The sequence below is a fragment of the Lachnellula hyalina genome (genome assembly GCF_007821495.1).
Source record: "Lachnellula hyalina strain CBS 185.66 chromosome Unknown contig00046, whole genome shotgun sequence".
Taxonomy (NCBI): domain Eukaryota; kingdom Fungi; phylum Ascomycota; class Leotiomycetes; order Helotiales; family Lachnaceae; genus Lachnellula; species Lachnellula hyalina.
Genome location: NW_022157160.1, coordinates 27,063 through 47,094, shown reverse-complemented (window position 1 = coordinate 47,094; position 20,032 = coordinate 27,063). Strand labels below are relative to the sequence as shown.

The following is a 20,032-nucleotide window of genomic DNA, read 5'->3' as shown; positions in this document are numbered from 1 at the left end:
GGGTGTGGCGGGTGTGGCAGTGCACATGTAGGTATAGCGGAAGTAATATACCTACCTATAAGTAGGTAAGCTATCTACCTATATAAAGCACACTTCTATAGCGCGCAATCATATAAAATGGTAAAAATACCTAACAATAACAGCAACATCTTCATTCTTACTTTAGCTTTCCTCTTTGCATAATTCTAAATAGATTGGCATCTTCATCCCTTTGCCCCCTTTCTCTGCCCTCTCTTCCTCTCTCTCCACTCGGGTCGCGGGAGAAGAAGCTGTAAATGCATCTGCAGTACTAGCGTCTTGGCTGACAGCTTACGACCATGCCCTATTGGCTGCTACGTCATGTATGCTTCCAAGCAAAGAATAGCCCGCATAGGGGTTATTCTGGTACAGTAAGGTTGGCTTTCTACGGCAGCCCCTATCAGGAAAACCATGCCTTTAAATCTTGCGTAGAGTTTATTTTGACGAGGATGTCGTCGGCGGTCTGTGCCGTATACTAAGCTAGTAAATTACGGAGTAGGCGCTATAGACCCCCACCCCTTTCATACGTAGTGTTGAAAGGGCCGGGAGCTTGGCACCTACTCCGTACTGTGGGGCTATGCCAGCCCACCCCACGTATACCTAGCCCTACATGACTCGTATAAGGTGAGAAAAAGGCTTGGTATAAAGTGTATTTCTTTACAGCTAAGCTTAACAAGAATCAAGATATAGAATACTAAATCGATATTGTAAATAAAATAGAGCAAGCAATCTTATATCTCACCCTTTTTCTTTTCTTTTCGAGATAAGATAAGATTATGCGGGGAGAAATTGAGAAAGAGGGATCTGCAGTCCAGACAATGAACTATACCGGGCCCACTATAACCTCTAGGAAGTAGGCCGAGAGCCTAGTGTCGGACAGCATCCGGATTCCGAAGTAATCGTCCCCCCTGCCCTATAGGAGAGTCCTAGAGGGAGTGGAGGGAATGCTTGGACCATCACTCTCTACAGGGCAGGGGGAGGGGGACAGGAATCCCGGATTACGTGATAAAACTTACTTCGTAGCAGAATTTCTAAAGATGGACTCAAAGTTTGCTACGGAAGTACTCCGGAGTAAGAGACATCCTTGATAAAGCTAGCACTTTAATGTTTCTTAAGCTTCGTAAAAAATACTAGCATATTTCCCAACAAATCTAGATATACTTATATGCATTTCACAAACTGATGAGACTTCTAAATTTTTGACATGATCAATATCCAAATGCACTGCCTCTTGCAGCTCAGCCTTTCTGCTCTGGGGATGGCTCTTCGCTTACCTCCCCTCCGCTTCTCGCTTACCGTGCCGTACCGAGCCGCTGGAATTGACGACGTCCGTCAATAACAACCCCCTTGTTCCTTTATTCTATCTCTTATATGCAGATGAACCCATACGAGGCGAACAGGCGTTGAGCGGTGGAACCACGGTCCCTTTCAAATCATCCAAGCATACACTAATCGCGGCAATAAAGAATTCATTAAGAACAGAGATATAGTCTAACAACGTCTAATTACGATTTTCTGCTAATGACGGTTAATTTGGCCTTATTTCGTGGCAGCTGGGTTTTATACCAAGTTTATGAATTATATCACAGCACTAATCCTACGATAAACCGCAGGAAGCGTTAATCGTAAAGGCTCTAATGAAGTAGATTACGTCCTGAATTAACAGGAAGATTTCGTCTTTAATCTCTTCGAAGAGGAAGACCAAATAGGTACTAGCAATACCCAGCCAAAGCAGCCGAACTATTTAGATAGTTCGAATTACAAAATCAATCCTGCGCCTTGATTCCAGTTACAAAACCTCTCGCAAGGATGAGCCGCTACAAGAAGTCCACGCCACCAGCATCGAGCGCCTGACTAGCCGCCAAGCGACACGGTGAAGGGTTCATTCAGTAGAGAACTGCAACGCAGGCGAACGGCATATTAGGCACCAAAATATCAAAGCAACCCACTCAAGGGTTAACTCACACTAACCAAAATTGACAAAGACTGGTCCACAAATATCAGAATCGAAGTAAATTCATTGGCATTAAAAATTATATACAGCATGGGATCTTCGTAACACTGAACGTCTCAAGCACTTGAACGTCTCGAACATCGAGCGGTCTACATGGCACCATTGGTCAAAGCAGCACCAGGGTAGGTGGCGTTGAAGTAGCTAAACAAGTCTGTCCCGTTGACGCTCAAGTCCTTGTAAGCAGGGCAGTCCAAGGAGAGGAAGATAACGTCAAGGGCTTCGGTGAGGGTTTCAAGGATTGGACCAATGGTGGCATACAGCGAGGACAACATGTTAGGAGATGCCTCCTTGACGAATTGGAAGGCAAAGCAGAGCGCGTTGTTGCCCTCCAGCAAGTTGGCTGCGTTGAAAGCCCCACCAGTAATGTCGGCAAAGTCAAGACCAGTGAAGGTGTTCACACCGTTCGTGTTGCCTCCAATGCTGGTGAAAGTTAGACAAGAACAATACGGACAATCTGGGACAGCTCACCTGAACAGCTGTGGGTACTTCAGGATAGTGTAGGTGACTAGGTCCTTGGCTCCATCCATGAACAAGAACAGTTCCGGGCGCTTGTAATAATTCTCGGGGATCCTGTCACTTCCCTTGGTGTAGACCATGTTGTCGTCAGGACCACTAACACCATAGATGCTCTTCAACGCTTCCTTGGCTGTTACAAGAGACGTCAGCTCCGATGAGGCTAAGCAAAGATTCAAGACTTACTCAAAATTCCATCTGGGTACTCCTCAGAGTGGTTGCCGAACAGCTCACCCGAGAAGATAATGGCCGCGTTCCGGACGAACCATCCACTCCATGGGAGGTAGATGAAGTTAGGGTTGTATGAAATGTCCTGGTACCATCTGTCGATGGCATACTCAAACATGACGTCCAAAGTGTAATTGGGGACCTCTGCATCCTTCTGCTTATCGAACAAGCGGCCGAAATAGGTCATGTTCGTGTCTAAAGAGGAAGAATGTCAAGTCAGCAAGGTAAAAGCAAAAGCTGGACGAATCCGGGACTCGCAGCCTCCATGTATTGGACAACAGACGCAAGTGAATATTCCAACTTACCATCAACATTGCCAATAGGATCGTATCTGTCATTTCGGGTGTTCGACCCATCGACTTCAAAAGTGTTGTGGGTACCTGAGAGGCCGCGAACCTCTCCCAAAAGCCCACCAGCGTTGTCCAGAATCTGTTCAGGATTCGCACTGCTGGACATTCCGCCCTGGACGTATAATTAGTAACCTCGAATTATTCTGGAGGCTAGAAGGGGGCTAGAGTCTCACAATGCTGACACCTGGATTCAACGACAAAATGTTACCCCCGAAAACTGTACCATAGACCGCAAGAATAGTGCTGATATCTGGGCCCATGTTCCAAACTTTCTGGGTAGCCTCAATGTATTGTGCAATCTTATGCTTCGTCAGTAAGAGTCCGGCAAGCTAAAAGAATTACCTCACACTGGCAATCCCATTGCGGGGCAGGTAGTTGTGGTTTGACAACGTGTTCAATCCAGGGCATGGACCACGAACATCGCCAGCAGTGAAGTTGGGCATGATGAACTCGTGGTCGCCGTGTACTAAGTCGGTGGTCAGCGAATTCTTCGGGGTGCTAATAGGGAAACGAACCATCAATAAGTTGAGCCACAGGGTCGAACGTCGACCGCTTTTTCGGGCGTTTGGACTCAGCGAATCCATCTAGCAGTGAATCCTTCATAAGTGTTGCCCAGTGCTCAATGGGGATGTGGTGCCCGCCAATCTCAGCCGTACGGCCGGCCACAGGGGATGTCTTCTTGAAAGCATCAAGGGGAACGGGAGCATGCATGTCTACGTTTTCCGCAAACGCAGGGAGAGCGGAGACATGATGAAATGTCTGTGAGAAAACAAAAAACGATACGCAGTTAACCAGCTTCATAATGAGTGATTGAAGTCTGAAGTAAAATAAAACAGAAAAATCAAAAGAGTGTGATGGATTGATGCTTTGTAAATTTGAGGGAATGCTACAAGGCTTATATACTGACAATATCATGTCGATCATTTCTTTCATCATTATCAGCTCCATTTCAAATGGAAGAGCGATGATTCGGGGATGGATTCCGAAGTGGGTGGTGATCTGCCGGCTACTTGCCACTTTCTGGTGTTTGCAAGGGCGACGAAAATCTTACCAAGGTCAATTAATTATGACCCCTACAATGTAGTATTCTAGGTATCACTAGCGCGAAACCTTCTTGAGAGATCTTCTGCAAGAAGTTATCTTGTCCAACCAGATGTTTAGACTCTGTAAATTACTTGTATTACTTGCTTAAGTCAATTTAAGACCTAGTTTGACCGTTCCGGCGGTCGTAAACGTGGTTGACAGCTGGATCAGCCTCAACGAAAGTGGATATCCCGGGCCGCAGCATTGCCAACGGTCACGCCGTAGTTGGAAAACTGCTGTGGCTCATTTAACTGGCTTAACTCTAGCTGCAGTGTACGAACGGCAAACTCACTATTTACATTTTGTAAAGTGGTTGATCAACTGGCTTCACTGGCTAGGGTCGCTTTTACTAGAGAGAAAAACCCAGCCGGCTCTTAAACCCTATGGAAGTTTCTACTTTCGAGCCCAAAACCTTTCTGGCGTTATAATATTCATTCTCTCTTCTTGAAAGTTATTTTTCTATAGCATTTAGCATCGATCAAGCCTCAACTTCCGGTGGTAGAAGTGATCTAAAACCTTTCTTCAGTAAAGTTATTAGGAGTAACCCCCGCCATACTGAATCTGTCTTGGCCCATCTTACTTTTAGGGATCATGGATAAGGAAAAGAGAGGCCGCTGACCCGTGCAAGAATAGGGGTAAGCTTGTTATTAACTTCAGTTGTCTATTTGCCTCAGTGCGAGTACAAAAGCACAGGTTATCTAATTAGTTGAACGAACAGACGTAGTTGTGGGTTTCCCTTAGCATTTAAGTTTACTTCGTGGGTTCTGCCTTCAGATTTTGTACGAAGTAATCCAATACCCTCGAAAAGGCTGAGTCCAAACAGGTGTGTGGAGATTCTATGACCATTGCCGAATTTCTTTCCTTGCTGGCTTTGTGGCCCATATGTTCGCTTCAAACGGCCCAGCCTGTGGATGAAGCATGCGTATGATCATGCGTACTAAGCTGGATGCGCACGGTCTTTCGTTGAGTACGGAGCATCCGTACCGATTATTCAAGTCGCGTCTTTTTCCAATCTGACACCGACCCAGTTAGCGCGGATCTATAGACCCCTGCGTATATAACAGCCGTTATATAACCCTAGAATAAGCCTCCAGAATAGCGGGACTAATCCAATCTTACAGTAAAGTGAGGCTTCTTGGATGGGGCCCTGTCTTTAGTCAAATCCCGGCTATTTAAGTGGAGCGCAGTATAAAGTTATGGAGTACTTCGTAAATATAGTAGAGAGGGTCAGACTTTGAAAAAGCAGGGAGCAGTCTACCAGCATTGTCCTAGGCGAGAAGAGATTTACGCACAGTCGTGATGACAGGGATTCCTATACGGAGTAGGAGAATAGGAGTGCATAAACCCCCGGCACCAGAACCCCTGTTCAGGGTTTTCGCCTAGGACAAAGTACTTCGTACTTCGAAGTATTACCAACCCAACCCCTTTCTATTAAGCAAAGAGAGAGCTTCTTCTCGAGAGATAGTCAACTTTTTGATCAAGAGTTTTTTTATATCCTAATGTTTTCAAAAAGCCTTAAGTAGAGTATCTCAAATTCTTACGCCCGATACCAGATGGTAATCCTTTATTAATTATACTTTGTACTTTAAAGTACAAAGAAATTTAAACTACGAAGTCTCATATCCCTATACGGTCTTGCCCTTCAAGTATTCAGATCTACATCAGATCTACAGTAGTACAGGCATCACCGTTCGGGAAGTTTACGGGGCTGGGTGAGAATCCGGAAACCGGGGACGAGAAGTGGATGAATACGGGATAATTAGCTGTATGGTATTATCATACTTCGAAGTAAATATTGTAACTTTCCATGATATATGCTTTTACAGGGTTTATATGGATTCCAGCAGTCAGACCCATTCTTATTCTAGTAGAAGGTGGGGCTTTTAGCAGTTTGATCACTAACTAAGGCATAAATATTCAATCCAGGGGCTTTTCTCGCCAATTAAAATCCGGTGTTAGCCTAGTCACAACCTGGTTCCAAGTGGAAAAGTGCAGTATTTATGATAATACTCTGTGACAACCCGCTACAGTATAGACAACCCAATCAATCCCTACTTTAGATATCCCTGCTGTTACGGACCACATCCGTTGAGAGATAGGCATGACTAGACGTCAAGCCGCTACCAATATCATATTGTTTTTGATTGAATTGGATGAAAAGCCTGTTAATGACACTTTACAGGGTGTGGGTTAATTATTCACATACGTATATAGAGGGCTATAATAGAAGCTCTACATTTGGTGTTACCTTGGTTATTCTAACATAATAAACCCATTGTAAGATAGAGCCTATAAGTCTTTCTTTAGTGTTTATATTTGTTTGTTTGTCTTCTACTTTATCCTAGGCCGAATAAACCCTACGTATAAATACAAGACTACGGGTTCATTGTCAGGGGATATTATGAGATCTAACCTAGCGTAACACCCCTGCGTAGGACTTTTGGCCTGGGACGAAGTACGTAATCTATCTATCAGGGCTCTAGGCATAAGTCGACGATGTCGTTTAAACTTGCCCTCTTCCTTGGCCGGCGGGACTCCGAAGTAAGCGATTTTCTCCTCAAAAGGGTTACGCATGATTGTTCATCATAGGCGGTGAATATTATATTCAGCGTCAATCTCATCTTGTTCATTGATCTACACTTCTGCGGAGCCGGCAGACTCTTCCCTCATGGCATGGGTGGTGAGACAGTAAGGCTTTGAATGCTTGTTCGACGAGTTGATAGAGTGTGCTGGAGTGTTGATAGCTCTCTTCAAATGAATATCTTTCTCTCTATGAATATCTTTCTCTCTATGAATATCTTTCTCTAAATGGATATCTCGCTCCAATTGAAATGTCCGAAGTACAAAGTGTCGACTCTTTCTCCCTCAGAGGTAGAGAGTCTTGTTGGCACCCGTAGTTATCATTTCTTGTTCTTCATTCAGAACGACTTCAGATAACTCGTTCTGACCCGGATCTTTGTCCTCCCATATCTTCTCCTAACCCTCCGGACTGTCAATATGAGACTCTTTGGTATCGTTGTAGCCTGTAGTGCGGCACTTGTCGGTGTCAGCCAGGCGGCCGGTCTCGCAGAGTTAGCATCACAAATTCCTGCTTGTGGAGTAAGTAAACTTACAGGACCTTGTGGCATAGTGGAAGCTCACACCATTGGTAGTTATTATGCCTGGAAACTGCGATATCAGCATCTTCATGTACTCTCGCCAATTCGACATGTATATGTACAAATACCCCCCTCCTCACATCCGCAGCAGCATGTTTAGGCACGTCTTGCACTGTAAAGGAACAGCTTAAAGTCGCCAAAATTCAAGAAGAGGGATGTGGAGAGCCTGTTGTATCCCAGCAGTTGAAAATCAGGATCATAACACATGTATTTTGTATTCTTGCAGAAGCGTGCGTAATTCTTCGTGTATGGACGAAGCTGCAGCTTGCGCGACAACTTCACTACGATGATTGGTCAATCATTGGTTCAGGAGTGAGTGTTGCCATTCTGACACTCGTTGGCAAGTAGACTCTAACTGGCACAGATTGCTCTCATTCCATTCTGGTATCTTCTTATTGCTCGTATGTATGTTACTTTCAACGTTTTGTCCCATCTAACACATTCAGTTACCGACCACGGCCTTGGTCTGAATATTTGGGACACAGATATCGATGGCCTAGATCAGTTTTTCAAAGTGAGCCCCAGAATTCGAAACAAGACCTCTTACTAACAGTCTCATACCAGTTGTTCTACGTTGAAGAGATCATTTATATTCTGATGTTAGCCATAACCAAAGTCGCCCTTCTCCTCTTTCTTGTCAAAATTTTTCCAAGCAAGTCCTTCCGCGCCGCATGTGGGATTGTCGGTGCCATCACAGCCGCTGTTGCAATTACGTTTGTCCTGGTGACAATTTTCTCATGCCGCCCTATTTCGCATTTCTGGACACAATGGCAAGGAACTTCTACAGGGAAGTGTAATAACATTAATCTCCAAACTATCGTAAGCGGTGTTATCAACATTATTCAGGATTTCACCATTTTGTTTCTCCCTTTGCATGAACTCTACAAGTTGCAGGTGTCAATGCAGAGGAAGATTCAACTATTTATGATGTTTGGTGTCGGCCTCTTGTAAGTCCTGCTGCTTTTCCTGGTATCTTCTGTTGCTGATCACTATTTTCTGCAGTGTTTCTATCATCAGCATTATCCGTCTTCGAAGTCTCATTAGTTACTCACGTACAACAAATCCTACCAGCAAGTTTTTCCACCCTGTGACCCTATTGACTATTTATCTAACATCTGATTAGAGGACTACACTAGCCTCGTCATATGGTCCACTGTTGAGCCCACCGTCGCCATCATGTGTGCCTGCATGCCTAGTATACGCCAACTTCTCGGACACTTCGCCAGCGGCGGCTTTTTCAATAGTACTATCAAAACAAACCCAGCCAGTGGCGTCAACAGCCGCACTCACGACCAGCGGATCTACCAAAGCCGCTCGTTCAAGATCGAGAGCAAGCTTCGCAACCAAAACGATGATTTCCATGAGCTCTCTAGCATGCATGACGGCACTGGCAGCAATGCCCACCTTGATCAAGCGTCTGGAAAATCGAATTCTCTTACGAAAGATGGGAGCGAGGGGGCTTTTGATGGGCATGACGATGAGCACAAACAAGCTGCCCATGTGTGGGTAAGACATCAATCTACACATAAGGCGGTTGCATGTTAATTCTAGCCAGACCCCTACACACTAAATGATACCAGATTTAGCTTTCTTCTACTGGATAACTGGACGTTTGTTCGGGGTATTATGACCAGGGAATCGGACAATGCAGTGAAGGTCTCCCGTCCCTCGTTCAACGCGGACACCTCTATCATGTATATAATATAATATTCTGCAACTGAATTCTTCAGTATTCTATGATCACACTTGAAAGGAAGTATTTTGGCTCTGTCGGTGGGTTATGTAGTAGCCTGACAATATTTCCACCAATCCATCGACATCAGAGATTCCGAATGCAATGTTTTGTTGCGAAACTTTTGGGTATACCCATCAGTAGAGCAGGCTCATTGTGATGCCCGCTCCTGGGACATATTCCCAACTCCAGCTTGCAATTCTCTTGGATTCTATCTCCGAGTACAGTCTTGGTTTGGTCTATCTGCCGTGACCATTAGCAAACACTTCTGTTATTTAACACATTCTGATTCTAGGCTTTAAACTTGTCTTACGAAGCTTCCGGTGCTCCGTGAAAACTACTGAATAGCAGAAGTCGTGGTCTAACACATTTCCACTTAGTGTCGCTGAACAGACCTATCATCTCTTCATTGATCTGATAGCAGGGTGGTCCGGAATCCATTGATGTGGAACACTGGAGACTTAGAATGCTACAAGGGTGTGCACTTGTGAAGATAGCATTATGTGAAAGGAGTATCTTATCCATTATTGGGGTTTGTGGAGTCCTCAGCAGAAATGCCGTGGCTAACTTCTGCCCCCCATGCCAAGTACTCTTTGGAACCCCAGCCACTCTAATGACAACATTCCGACTGTCTTCTTTTGGGACCAAGTCCGCGCAGGGTAAACTCTTCCCTGCTAGCTCCGCCATTCCATCTCGTGTCGGTAGTTACCATGCTAGCTCAATACTGTCACTTTCCTGATCCTCACTTAAAGCGTCCAGATCCGACGAAATACAAGGCTCCAAATAAGGAGTCTCACTTTAAGATTGCATTATCTATTATTTTTCTTGAGGTTATACCGATTTGCACAGGGGTAAAATAGCCAGTCATATAGGTGGGATCTTAGGTATTCAGGCTAAATACTCGCCACCGATAAACTAAAAAATGCAAGTAGTGCATCTACATATGCAAAGTTCAAGGTTTAAGGTATGAGGAATAGGTGATAAACGTAGGTAGGAGTTGAGTGGTCACTCTTCTCAAGTATAGTGGTTCTTCATAGCAACACTCGCCGATCGTCAATAAGGCACTGATTCGGAGAGACCCTTGACCACGTCACGGCCAAGCCTAAAACAGCTCTACCATTGGCGATAAAGGTTTCTTATCTGTGTGTGGTTCCTCGATATGTAGTTCCGGACAGCGGCAGTTTAAATAAAGCGGGTGGGGGAAAGAGAAGCCATCACACTCCCCACCCCCTAATACGAAGTAAATGAAAAAATGTTATTTAGTGGAGATTTATGTGAAGGCAATACCAGGCTGGCAAGAGGGCTTCTAGTGGATTCTTATCAATATACATACAGCCTTATACAGACTTCTAAGTACCCTCGCCATAAAAGTAAGCTAGTCTTACGAGGCTTATGAGCGACAGCCCACAACTTTACTATTATTCGTGGTATAGTACCGTACTAGATACGGCTTATGCCGAACTTGGCAAGGTCTAAGGTCGGCCACGTTTTCATCGCATGGAAAGAAGGCGTAAATGGTCGATCCTTTTCAACTTTATTAAGATCTTCTTCTTCTCTCCCGGTTTTGGACGGCATAAACCGGCCCATGAACGGCGACATTGAAGAGCTGTTACACCTTTAAAGGTTCGGGAAGTCCCGCATATCCACCAGTCAGGCCATGGCTCGAGCATCAGGGGAGAATATGTCAGAGTATATAGATACCCAGAGCAACCTACACACGACATCTCTTTATTTTCGGTGCATCGATGACTTCGTCTGGTAAAATATAGACTCCCGAGTCCCAAGGACGTCTTAAACATTCAAGGAACAAACTTCAAGCTTCGATCAGCAGACACTCTTTTTACAATGGCAGCAACCAGTACAGCGAACGATCCCAGTAACGAAAAGGTCCAGAACCAGACAACATCACGTTTCATGAAATGGCTTCGAGCCGCATGCTCTGAATACCGCCTTCTATTCACAATTGTCTTTGCACTTAACTTAGTTGGTGTCATCGAATTTCTTTTCAATTGGGTTCGGAAAGGATATCCAAACAACAAAACATGTGCCCTAGCGGTATCCATCAACCTGGCCATCTCAATCGTAATCCGTGAGGAGCACATCGTCAACTTGCTGTACGTCATTTGCACAGCCGTGCCTTCCACTGCTCCATTATGGTTCCGTCGCCGGGTAGGGAAGATCTATCATCTGGGAGGTCTTCATAGTGGATGTGGTGTAGCAGCGACTTTTTGGTTTATTCTTCTATGTGTCGAAAGCACCATCAGCTTTTGCTCTACAAAATCCAAGACCGCTGAACACTGGATCCTCATTATCATCGTCTACATTTTGGATTGTCTACTTGTGTCCATGATCGTCATGGCTCATCCATCGATCCGTGCTAAGCTTCATAACGCCTTCGAGATTGTTCACCGACTAGCTGGCTGGTCAAGTTTGGCTCTTCTATGGACTCTCACGGTTCTTAATACCGATCTAAATCGACGCTCCAGCCAGAAATTATCTTCCGCTTTATTCGGCAGTCCCAATATCTGGCTTCTCTTCATCGCTACATTCAGCATTATTATCACCTGGTTAAACTGCCGGAAAGTCAAGGTTGAATCAGAACAACTTTCAAAACATGCATTACGCATCAAGTTCGATTACGCCACTCCTGGACCAGGAACAACCATCCGTCTATCTTCCAGGCCTCTGTTTGAATGGCACGCCTTCGCCACCTGGTCTCAACCCGGCCAAAAGGGGTTCTCTCTCATCATTTCCAATGCCGGCGATTGGACAAAGGCCCTCATCAACAGCCCACCCCGAGAAATTTGGGCCAGACGAACACCAACGTGCGGAGTCCTCCGGATAGCGCCGATGTTCAAGAGTGTCCTGCTCGTCGCCACAGGATCAGGAATTGCCCCTTGTTTACCGGTCATCATGTCAAACAGTACCCGCATCAATCTTTTCTGGTCAACGCGAGATCCTCTGACAACGTATGGAACTGAGATCGGGAACATTATAACGGCGCTGGGGAAGCGTGCTCATATTCACAATACGTCGACGATGGGAAGACCATCAACATTGCCGACAGTACTGCAGCTCTACAAGGAAACTGAGTCCGAGGCCGTGATAGTCATTTCCAACCCGAAGCTGACGACAAAACTTGTGGAGGATCTGGAGTATATGGGTATCCCAGCATTCGGTCCAATTTGGGACTCGTGATTGCTTGCCCGTGTAAACTGAGATCCATTTTGCCAATTTAACGTCTTTCGTCTCGAGCAAGATTTTGAAAGATAGCGATACTGAAGCGTTGATAGATATCCCTTGCATTTATTGTATGCTGCTTGTTTATGGGTCATGATACATTGGAATTTAGACGTCTCTTTGCACTCAACTCTCATTAAACCGTTGCTTAAGATTCCCAAGCCTTATTTCCAACTTTATATAGCGCTACTATGAATATAAGGTAGAAATATTACAAGATTTCTTTCTCAACTATAACTATATTATAGGCACTCATTTTATAGATTTTATATTAAAAGCAATAGACTTTTAGTATTCCAAAATTATTCTCATAATGTGATATATGCATTTTTTCAACTCTCATAAAACGTTGATACTACCACTAGCTACATGTAGCAAATCCTTTAATGAAAGAATTTGTTATTCCTCATGGCAGTCACATATTACGATGCCGGTGGATCTGCACCCCCCCCCCCCCCCCCCTAAACTCCTATCTATGACACCTTAGAGTCATACTATTTGCAATAATAATAACTAAGAGCTTTGCACTTGATGCGTATCTATTGTTGCCACACGTTAGCAGCTCAAATATGACTCTTACTGTATCATTTATCCCACTATAACAAGCGATCATATAGAAGTTCAAGGATTGTAAGGTCAATAAATAATATTTATTAAAAAGTGGTGGTTGTCGTTAAGCGAGATCGCTTAAACAGGGAGGTGGGATTTACTCCTTCCCCTTGTCCGTACTCGAAGGATTTTGCTCAGATAGCTCACCTGCCCTACCCACGAATACCCGCCTTATCACTTGGCATCTAATGCTAAGGCACGTCATGCTTGCCAAGAAATAGAAATTCCTCGCATTCCGTTTCATACATGTTCTTCACTTCATGCAGACTATGTGGCACCAATCGACGGAGTCGGACTGGTCATGGTTCGCAAAAGTTGCAGATAAAGTTATACTGCTTACGCGGTGTAGATTCTATACTAATTTCATACTGATTTCACTGGTCCTATCTTTGATTTCATGTCTTGGGAAGCAATACGGTTATTGGTCCCAAGGCCCCACAAATATTCAGTTATAAGATTAAATTTTCATTATAGCATAACTGTCTATCAGAAGAAAAAAGTTATTCATACTCTTGGATCATCGGGACATCTTCAATGTCGTTTTGCACAATCCCTGCTTATTTACAATAAGGTGTCGACGAGTCTCTGCCTAAAATGGAAGAGAGCATTAATGCTGGCTGGTGAGGAAAGACTGCATCTTCATTTTCCAAACTTCTCGCGACCAAGCGGAACTCAGAAATAGCACTCGTTACTGTATCCATGAGGTTGGATGATATGAATAGAAGAGAAAAGGACCGAATAGTCTACGAAAATCAACACGATAGCGGTTGACAACTCGGCTTAGAACTGCGAGAATGGTTAGTGACTCATCCCCCTTATCCATTCTTGCATACAAGCTCACGTTGCAGTACATCCAGCACACGTAACTGTAGGATTGAGAGGCTATACTACCTTATGTGATGGAAGGTTCAATAGCCATGCAGTATGCCATATTTTGGTGATCTTGCGTGTTCTTATCACTTTCGAAAATCCTACTCAACCCTCGGCCGATCAAAGGACATCTACGGTACTACCCTAGTTAAACGGCAGTTCTATATACACGTTCATCTTCAATTGCAAAGATATTCAAAAACAATCTGGTGGCTACGTGCTTATAATTGATACGTTGCCTACCATTCTATTTTACCCGGAAGAATAGCTCAAAGCAGTCATTATCAAGACCAGCTATCAGGCATATCAACATCCTCCAACTTACCATATGCTCTTCTTCGCCATTCACGATAAACGGGGGGTTGTACTGGAACTTATCGCGCGCGCCAAGCAATCAGACCTCGTCAAACCTCCCCTATTCCCTAAGCGAAACTACGTACCTTATCAACAAGGGGTTGGCCTCACTCCCCTTCAACATTGATCCAACGATCGCACCTTGTTGAGTTGTCAGTCCGATGCTAAGTGCATATGCTGGCAGAGAAAACGACAAAATCACATAATCTATGCTGAAAACAGACCACGCAGAAAGAGCTAAGAACTCTGCATCTCTGAATAGCTTGTAGTCAAAGACCTTCTGTACAGCACCAATCCTCTGGTTCCTATCTTTTATGAAAAAACGCAAGTCGAGTTGATGGTAAAGGCAATGATTGCCCTGAAGTCACTGCTGTTCTCACCCAACTTGGTGCTGTGGAAGGGTGGAAGTTCTGGCACGTAGGAGGGAGGTCAAGAAGCCGCAATGCGAAATCTTCATGCGTCTGTTTCTCGGCAATTCACTTCCATGTTGACCTTTATCCATCCAGCTCAGAAATTGATTGGAGAACGCATCTTCCTGTATTGAAATGAGCATAGGCGTCCGTCTTGGTAAAAATAATAAAGTATTACAATTCAAATTAGCAGACACGCATTGCATGTTGCTTTCCACTGCCCAAAATAGAAGATCACAAACCTATTGCAAGACTGATTGAATGTTATTGCATTACTTACCTACCAATTAGATATTTTGTCAGAGCTCCCTCACATCCCCAACAGCGCCCTGATAACGAAATAAGCGCCTACAGAACCGACGACCATCGCCATCACAAGCCCTCTACCCTCCCACGTAGTAGTCAAGTACATTGAGTAACCCGTCACCAACTCGAGCAATCTGGCTCTATCCCTTTTACTCTTCCAATCAATATCTATCTCAAACGGCGGATGTATCCTCGGATCATCGCCCTCTTCATCCTCAGACGGAGCTGGTATTGGCACCAAAGGAACAGAAACCTCGAGTGCAACGGCACGATGGTCTGTTGTAGGTTGTAATGGGAGGGCGGAGTATTTATGTGGGGTTATTTTGAGTCCGGGTTGGGTAGAGAGCACGTGGGAATATCAAGGTATAGGATTCGATCGCACCAACTGGGCCATCTGTGCTTTGCCCAATGCCATGCAGACAATTCTTCGTCAAGTTTAAGATACGGTTCTTCAAGATTATATTTATAGGTCGGGGGAAAGGTGACCTTTGCCTCGGTCAAGCCATGTAAGGTCCTGCCTGCGTGGCGCTCGCGGTTGAGCTGGTCGGATAGGAAGAGTGTAGAGTAATGCTGCTCCGAGGAGGGGTCGTCGTGTGGTTGTGGGAAGGTTTCTAAATGATCGGTGGGAGAGGGTTTGATTGTGGAGGTGCGATAGTTGAGGTCGCCAGCTACGAAGAGGTGTGAGGTTGGTTTGTAGATTGAGGCGTCTTGGGGCGATATTGAAAGGAGGGGTCGCTGGTCTCCCGGGAGTGAAGCAGCGTTTTGCTTGCGATCCGCAGTTGTTGACGAAAAGATGAGGCCTCGAACTATGTTCTTCCAATCCTCATTTCGACGTAGTACTTCGTCCTCCATTGCGGCTAAATGTGCAGATACGAAAGTCAACTCTGTGGAGGAACCTTTGTCTCTGTATGTGAACCGTACTCCCACCGCGCCCTTATTCCCCATCTCTGACATTCCGACCCCAACACCTGCAGTTTCAATATCTTGTATTGCTTCCGGGTCCTTGGCGAATACCATTATTCCAGTTATGCCTACGTTCCGTGCAGATATCGGGGTGTATATTGGCGCATTGTCTGTTGCGTTGGAGGCTTTTCGCGCCCCCTTTTGGACCGCATGGTAAAACCTCGAAAAGTAGGGGACCAGAAAAGATCCGCCTATTAATCCATAGGGTATGGGAGCGAGTTCTTGGAGAGAGAGGACGAGAAGGTCGGGTAAGGTGGGGCTTGTGAGGCCGGAGAATAGTTGAGATGCAAAGGCATCTACATCGATAGCAGATAGACCGCAATTGAAAGTCAAAATGTAGAGGCTGAGGTCAGCCATTGAAGCATTATTGCTAGTCGCCATTGTCAGCTCATTGCGAGGTTAACTTGAGGTTTTAAAGTTGTTTGGGCACAAGTTAAAAGAAACATACAAGTTACAAGTAGCTTGCACGTCATGAAAAAGCAACAGACCCTGTCCTGTCTATTACGGGGCGAAGCGCGAAGGCCTGTGCTCTGTGGTCGCCTGAGGCACCCACGAGTACCTAGACTTGTGGCTGGCTCCTGCCACTCTTCTTATAAATGCAGCCACACCTCAGCATTCCAACCCCTGTAGTTCAGGCTTTCGCTAAAGCTCTAGCACTTAAAATACTCCAACCTGCCAAAACTTATACAGCAATAATATAATAACAAAAAGAGAGAAAACGTCAAAAAGATATTGGTAACAGTCCATAATGTAACATTTAATGCATCAGCCGTGAATCGAACACGGGGCCCATCGAAGTTGAAAGGATAGTAGTATAGACTAACCCTTTATGGCAACGATGGATTTTACCACTAAACCACTGATGCTGTTTATGGTGTATCTTTATAGGAAATTACCTTATTTTAATATATGACCCTCGCTGACCTTATTCGGAACACACCACACGTATGCGCAATGATGTTCCAGATAACCGTATCAAGTGATATGGAGTACTTTAATGCAGTTTATAATAAGACTCCTTGATTTATTTAATATCCTAAGCTGATTCAACATTTAAAATACTCGTAATATAATTAATATCAGAAGTCTAAGACCTCCTGTTGGGATCACAGGGGTGATTACTTCTTACTAGCTAGTATGCATTTGGTAAGACTTGACTCTGGTTTTGGTTGTGAATATATCTTCATTTTGTAGCATATTATAGCGACCTATATAAGCAGTATATTATAACCGTGATTATCTAGGAAACCAGCTAGAAAGTCTGGGATTTTACCCGGTGCCCGGCGAGCCTATATTCGTGTGTCTAGGGATAAACCTCAACTACTAACAAGTCTGACTTTGTGACCACGAACTCCTTGTGCTTAATGCCGGACTAATTTCTATTTCAGCGGACCCATGGTCAATTTTGATGCATATCGAGACTTAGTTCCTGTGTAAATTGAAATTACCCACTCGAATAAGTATCTTGGCCATTGTCGGATCATTCTCGAACGAAAATAGAGTTCTATTACGAGCTATTAAGTGTTAAAAGTAAGCTAGAGCTTCCATTATACGTATTGACATACTTCTTTGCATTCCTCATCGTCGAGAACGTCGCTGGATTGGCTTAGTCAATCAATATTTAGCCACGGATCTTTTATGAGCTCCTTGGCAGATTTCCTATCCTCGGGTACCCATTGAACCATCTTCCTTAAAAGTCTCTAGTGAGGTCTGCGCTCATGGAATATCTGGGGTGAAGTTGCCTATGCTAATTAGTACTCGTCTCATATATGTCGTTGAAATTATGTAATTACGCACCATCTGCATCGAAAGGTGTTGCCGAGAACTGCCCTCTTTTGAGAAGATCTTTTGGCGGAGGACCCATCAAAGCAACCAGTCTAGCTATATGAGCAGGAACCGAAGCATCTCTGCTTGGAAGTCGTTCGTTGGACATATGCTTTCCTTCAAACAAAACCCCAGAGCTTCATTAAAGTCAGTATAAAGTCCGAAATGAATATTCTTTTCCTTACTTACTATTAAGCTGACGCTCCAAATATCAGATTTCTCATTCCAATGTACTCCAAGCACGATCTCTGGCACCCAGTAGAGATCTGGCATAACTTCTCCAATATATGTCTCCTCTCCAAATTGAGCATCTCCGACGTCGCAGAGAACAAAATGTGATGAATTATCCGGCACCTCTACATGTCTTGTTGCATAGATGATATGATCGCCATCGACTTTTCGACGGGGCTTGTGTGGCAGAGGTTTAGGGCAAATCGTAGGAGCTTTTAAGCAGGAAAGGGAAATCCAGACGATTAAATTATATACTTCGGCTATTGTAAAGGTGATCAGCTTTTACAATCCACAAGCGCCGTTCGCATTATTAGCTTTATTTAGTTTAAATCACAATAATTCTAGCCACATTTATCTAAATATATCAGATTTAGAGTTAATTTTCTAATTCATGTAGAAAGGGCTTCTGTAAGCTTGAATTGGGATTAGACTTGGCAAACCTTGGGCTTATATATATCAGACGCCGTGCGCAAACATTTCCAGAGACGAAGTCACCTACATATAGACAGCAGAGAGTCAGTCACAATTAGGAAGCATGCCAATCTACGGTATTATCGCGCCGAAGAAGTTGACGTTATGAGGTACGAGTCTGATGCCCAGAACCTGCTGTCTCTCACCTGCAAGGAAGAAATTACAAGCTCATAACAATATCGTGTTTATCTCTCAAGCCAGATCACAGAATAATTTTGCAGACGTGGAGAACTCAAACGAAGGGTGATTCACGAAATCCTCATGATCATTCGCTGGCTTCTACTACGAGTACAGACCCCAAACGCAATGAAAATATCGTCGAGTTATTCTTCCACACTACATTCTGCCCCAAATTTAACTTCTCAACGCGCTGGAAGTCGACAACATAAATCAACATCTGGTGACGATAATGATATGTCAAACTAGATGGCATTGAAATAATCGATTGCATCTTCATAAGCTGCGTCCAGAGCAGCTTTGTATTGGACAGCGAAACTATTTTCTGCGGCTGGCAGGACCGCAGTGACAGCATCCGCAAAAAGGTCATTAGCAGTCTTGGTATCCGAAAGAGCAGTCTTGACAATGCCGCTAACGTTTGCGGCGACGAGGAGATCTCTTTTGTCCTTCAGAGCTTTAAGAGCAGCTTGTGATTTCGGGACTATAGGTATGAGATGAGGCGCGAGTAATTCCTCGTCGTCAGCGCTTATAGGAGGGTTTTGAATCGTATGTGCTGCATCAATTCCCTGTTGTAGGGCATCTTGAAGACCCTTGTCTGCAGTCTACGATTTTGTTAGATACATGAATAAAGAATGATACGGGGGTTCCTGACGTAGACTGAAATAGCCGGCGATGTACCCCCAGTGTAGTTAGTGGCAACATCGGTGAACGCCTGGATTTTTAAGACAATGGTCGCTGTACTATTGTTCAATTTCGACGCATCTCGTTTACCAACTCCAGTAGTGAGAGCAGCGACGCCTGATACAAAGACAAGAAAGCTCTTCATGAGGACCACTATGACGATGGTTTCTTGGCTGGAATAAAATGCTGGATGGCTTATGATCGAAAGCAAATCAGCGGAAGAAGGTTGGGTGATTGACGATAAGATAATTGTGGAATAACGCCGACAATTTGTTTATATGCTACTAGACATGATATGAACTCTGAATGAAAAGGGGCAGATCAAAAGAACCGAAGTGGGGAAATGAACAAACAGGTAGAACAAATGTATTTGACTACGGGCCACAAAGAATCACAAGCCGCATATTATAAAGGTCAGTTGATGTGCTTAAACTTAACTATATCCAACGGGTTTCTCCGACATGTTTTGTTGTTCGCGTCAGTCACTTGCGTGAGGGTGATTCCAGTCCAGACACAACAACGGATATTCGCGTATCCAGACTTATGTTGTACGGGGTGACATCGTGCCAGCCAAATGAGCGAGATGATGGAATGTTCTCTCAATGTGACATAGCAATGTAATGCCACTATCGCTACTGCCGAGCAAGAGTCCGTACCAGCTGCCACAGGTTAGGTGGGGTATAGTAGGGTGGACGAAAATGGAGATTTAGTTCTGTATCCGAGGGAGTATACTTTGGTCGTTGAGGTTGATGCAAAGACTGCGAGTAAATTTATATTTACGTTTGTAGGGGATAGTAAAG

At 44.4% G+C, this 20,032-nt stretch overlaps 4 protein-coding genes and 1 non-coding gene across 5 annotated transcripts; 2 read left to right on the top strand and 3 right to left on the bottom strand.

Annotated features, from left to right (window-relative positions):
* Window positions 1–2,121: 2,121 nt before the first annotated feature.
* Window positions 2,122–3,924, bottom strand: APO1_0 (Aromatic peroxygenase; the record flags this gene model as incomplete). The annotated part of the gene is made up of 7 exons (XM_031148993.1): window positions 2,122–2,452; window positions 2,501–2,678; window positions 2,732–2,968; window positions 3,079–3,235; window positions 3,297–3,422; window positions 3,471–3,589; window positions 3,639–3,924. 7 exons carry the CDS (start codon window positions 3,922–3,924, stop codon window positions 2,122–2,124), a joined length of 1,434 nt encoding a protein of 477 aa, XP_031006373.1.
* Window positions 3,925–7,203: 3,279 nt separating this feature from the next.
* Window positions 7,204–8,909, top strand: LHYA1_G004028 (uncharacterized protein; the record flags this gene model as incomplete). Its single annotated transcript, XM_031148992.1, has 6 exons — window positions 7,204–7,305; window positions 7,359–7,676; window positions 7,729–7,765; window positions 7,811–7,878; window positions 7,929–8,311; window positions 8,501–8,909. 6 exons carry the CDS (start codon window positions 7,204–7,206, stop codon window positions 8,907–8,909), a joined length of 1,317 nt encoding a protein of 438 aa, XP_031006372.1.
* Window positions 8,910–10,941: 2,032 nt separating this feature from the next.
* On the top strand, window positions 10,942–12,294 carry LHYA1_G004027 (Adenylate-forming reductase; the record flags this gene model as incomplete). The annotated part of the gene is made up of 1 exon (XM_031148991.1): window positions 10,942–12,294. The coding sequence occupies one exon, from the start codon at window positions 10,942–10,944 to the stop codon at window positions 12,292–12,294; it is 1,353 nt and encodes a 450-aa protein (XP_031006337.1).
* Window positions 12,295–14,889: 2,595 nt separating this feature from the next.
* On the bottom strand, window positions 14,890–16,229 carry inppl1b (Phosphatidylinositol 3,4,5-trisphosphate 5-phosphatase 2B; the record flags this gene model as incomplete). Its single annotated transcript, XM_031148990.1, has 2 exons — window positions 14,890–15,161; window positions 15,272–16,229. The coding sequence occupies 2 exons, from the start codon at window positions 16,227–16,229 to the stop codon at window positions 14,890–14,892; spliced, it is 1,230 nt and encodes a 409-aa protein (XP_031006369.1).
* A 380-nt stretch (window positions 16,230–16,609) lies between these two features.
* Window positions 16,610–16,714, bottom strand: LHYA1_G004025. The gene has a single exon. It is a non-coding gene; the product is annotated as a tRNA-Gly (tRNA).
* Window positions 16,715–20,032: the final 3,318 nt, after the last annotated feature.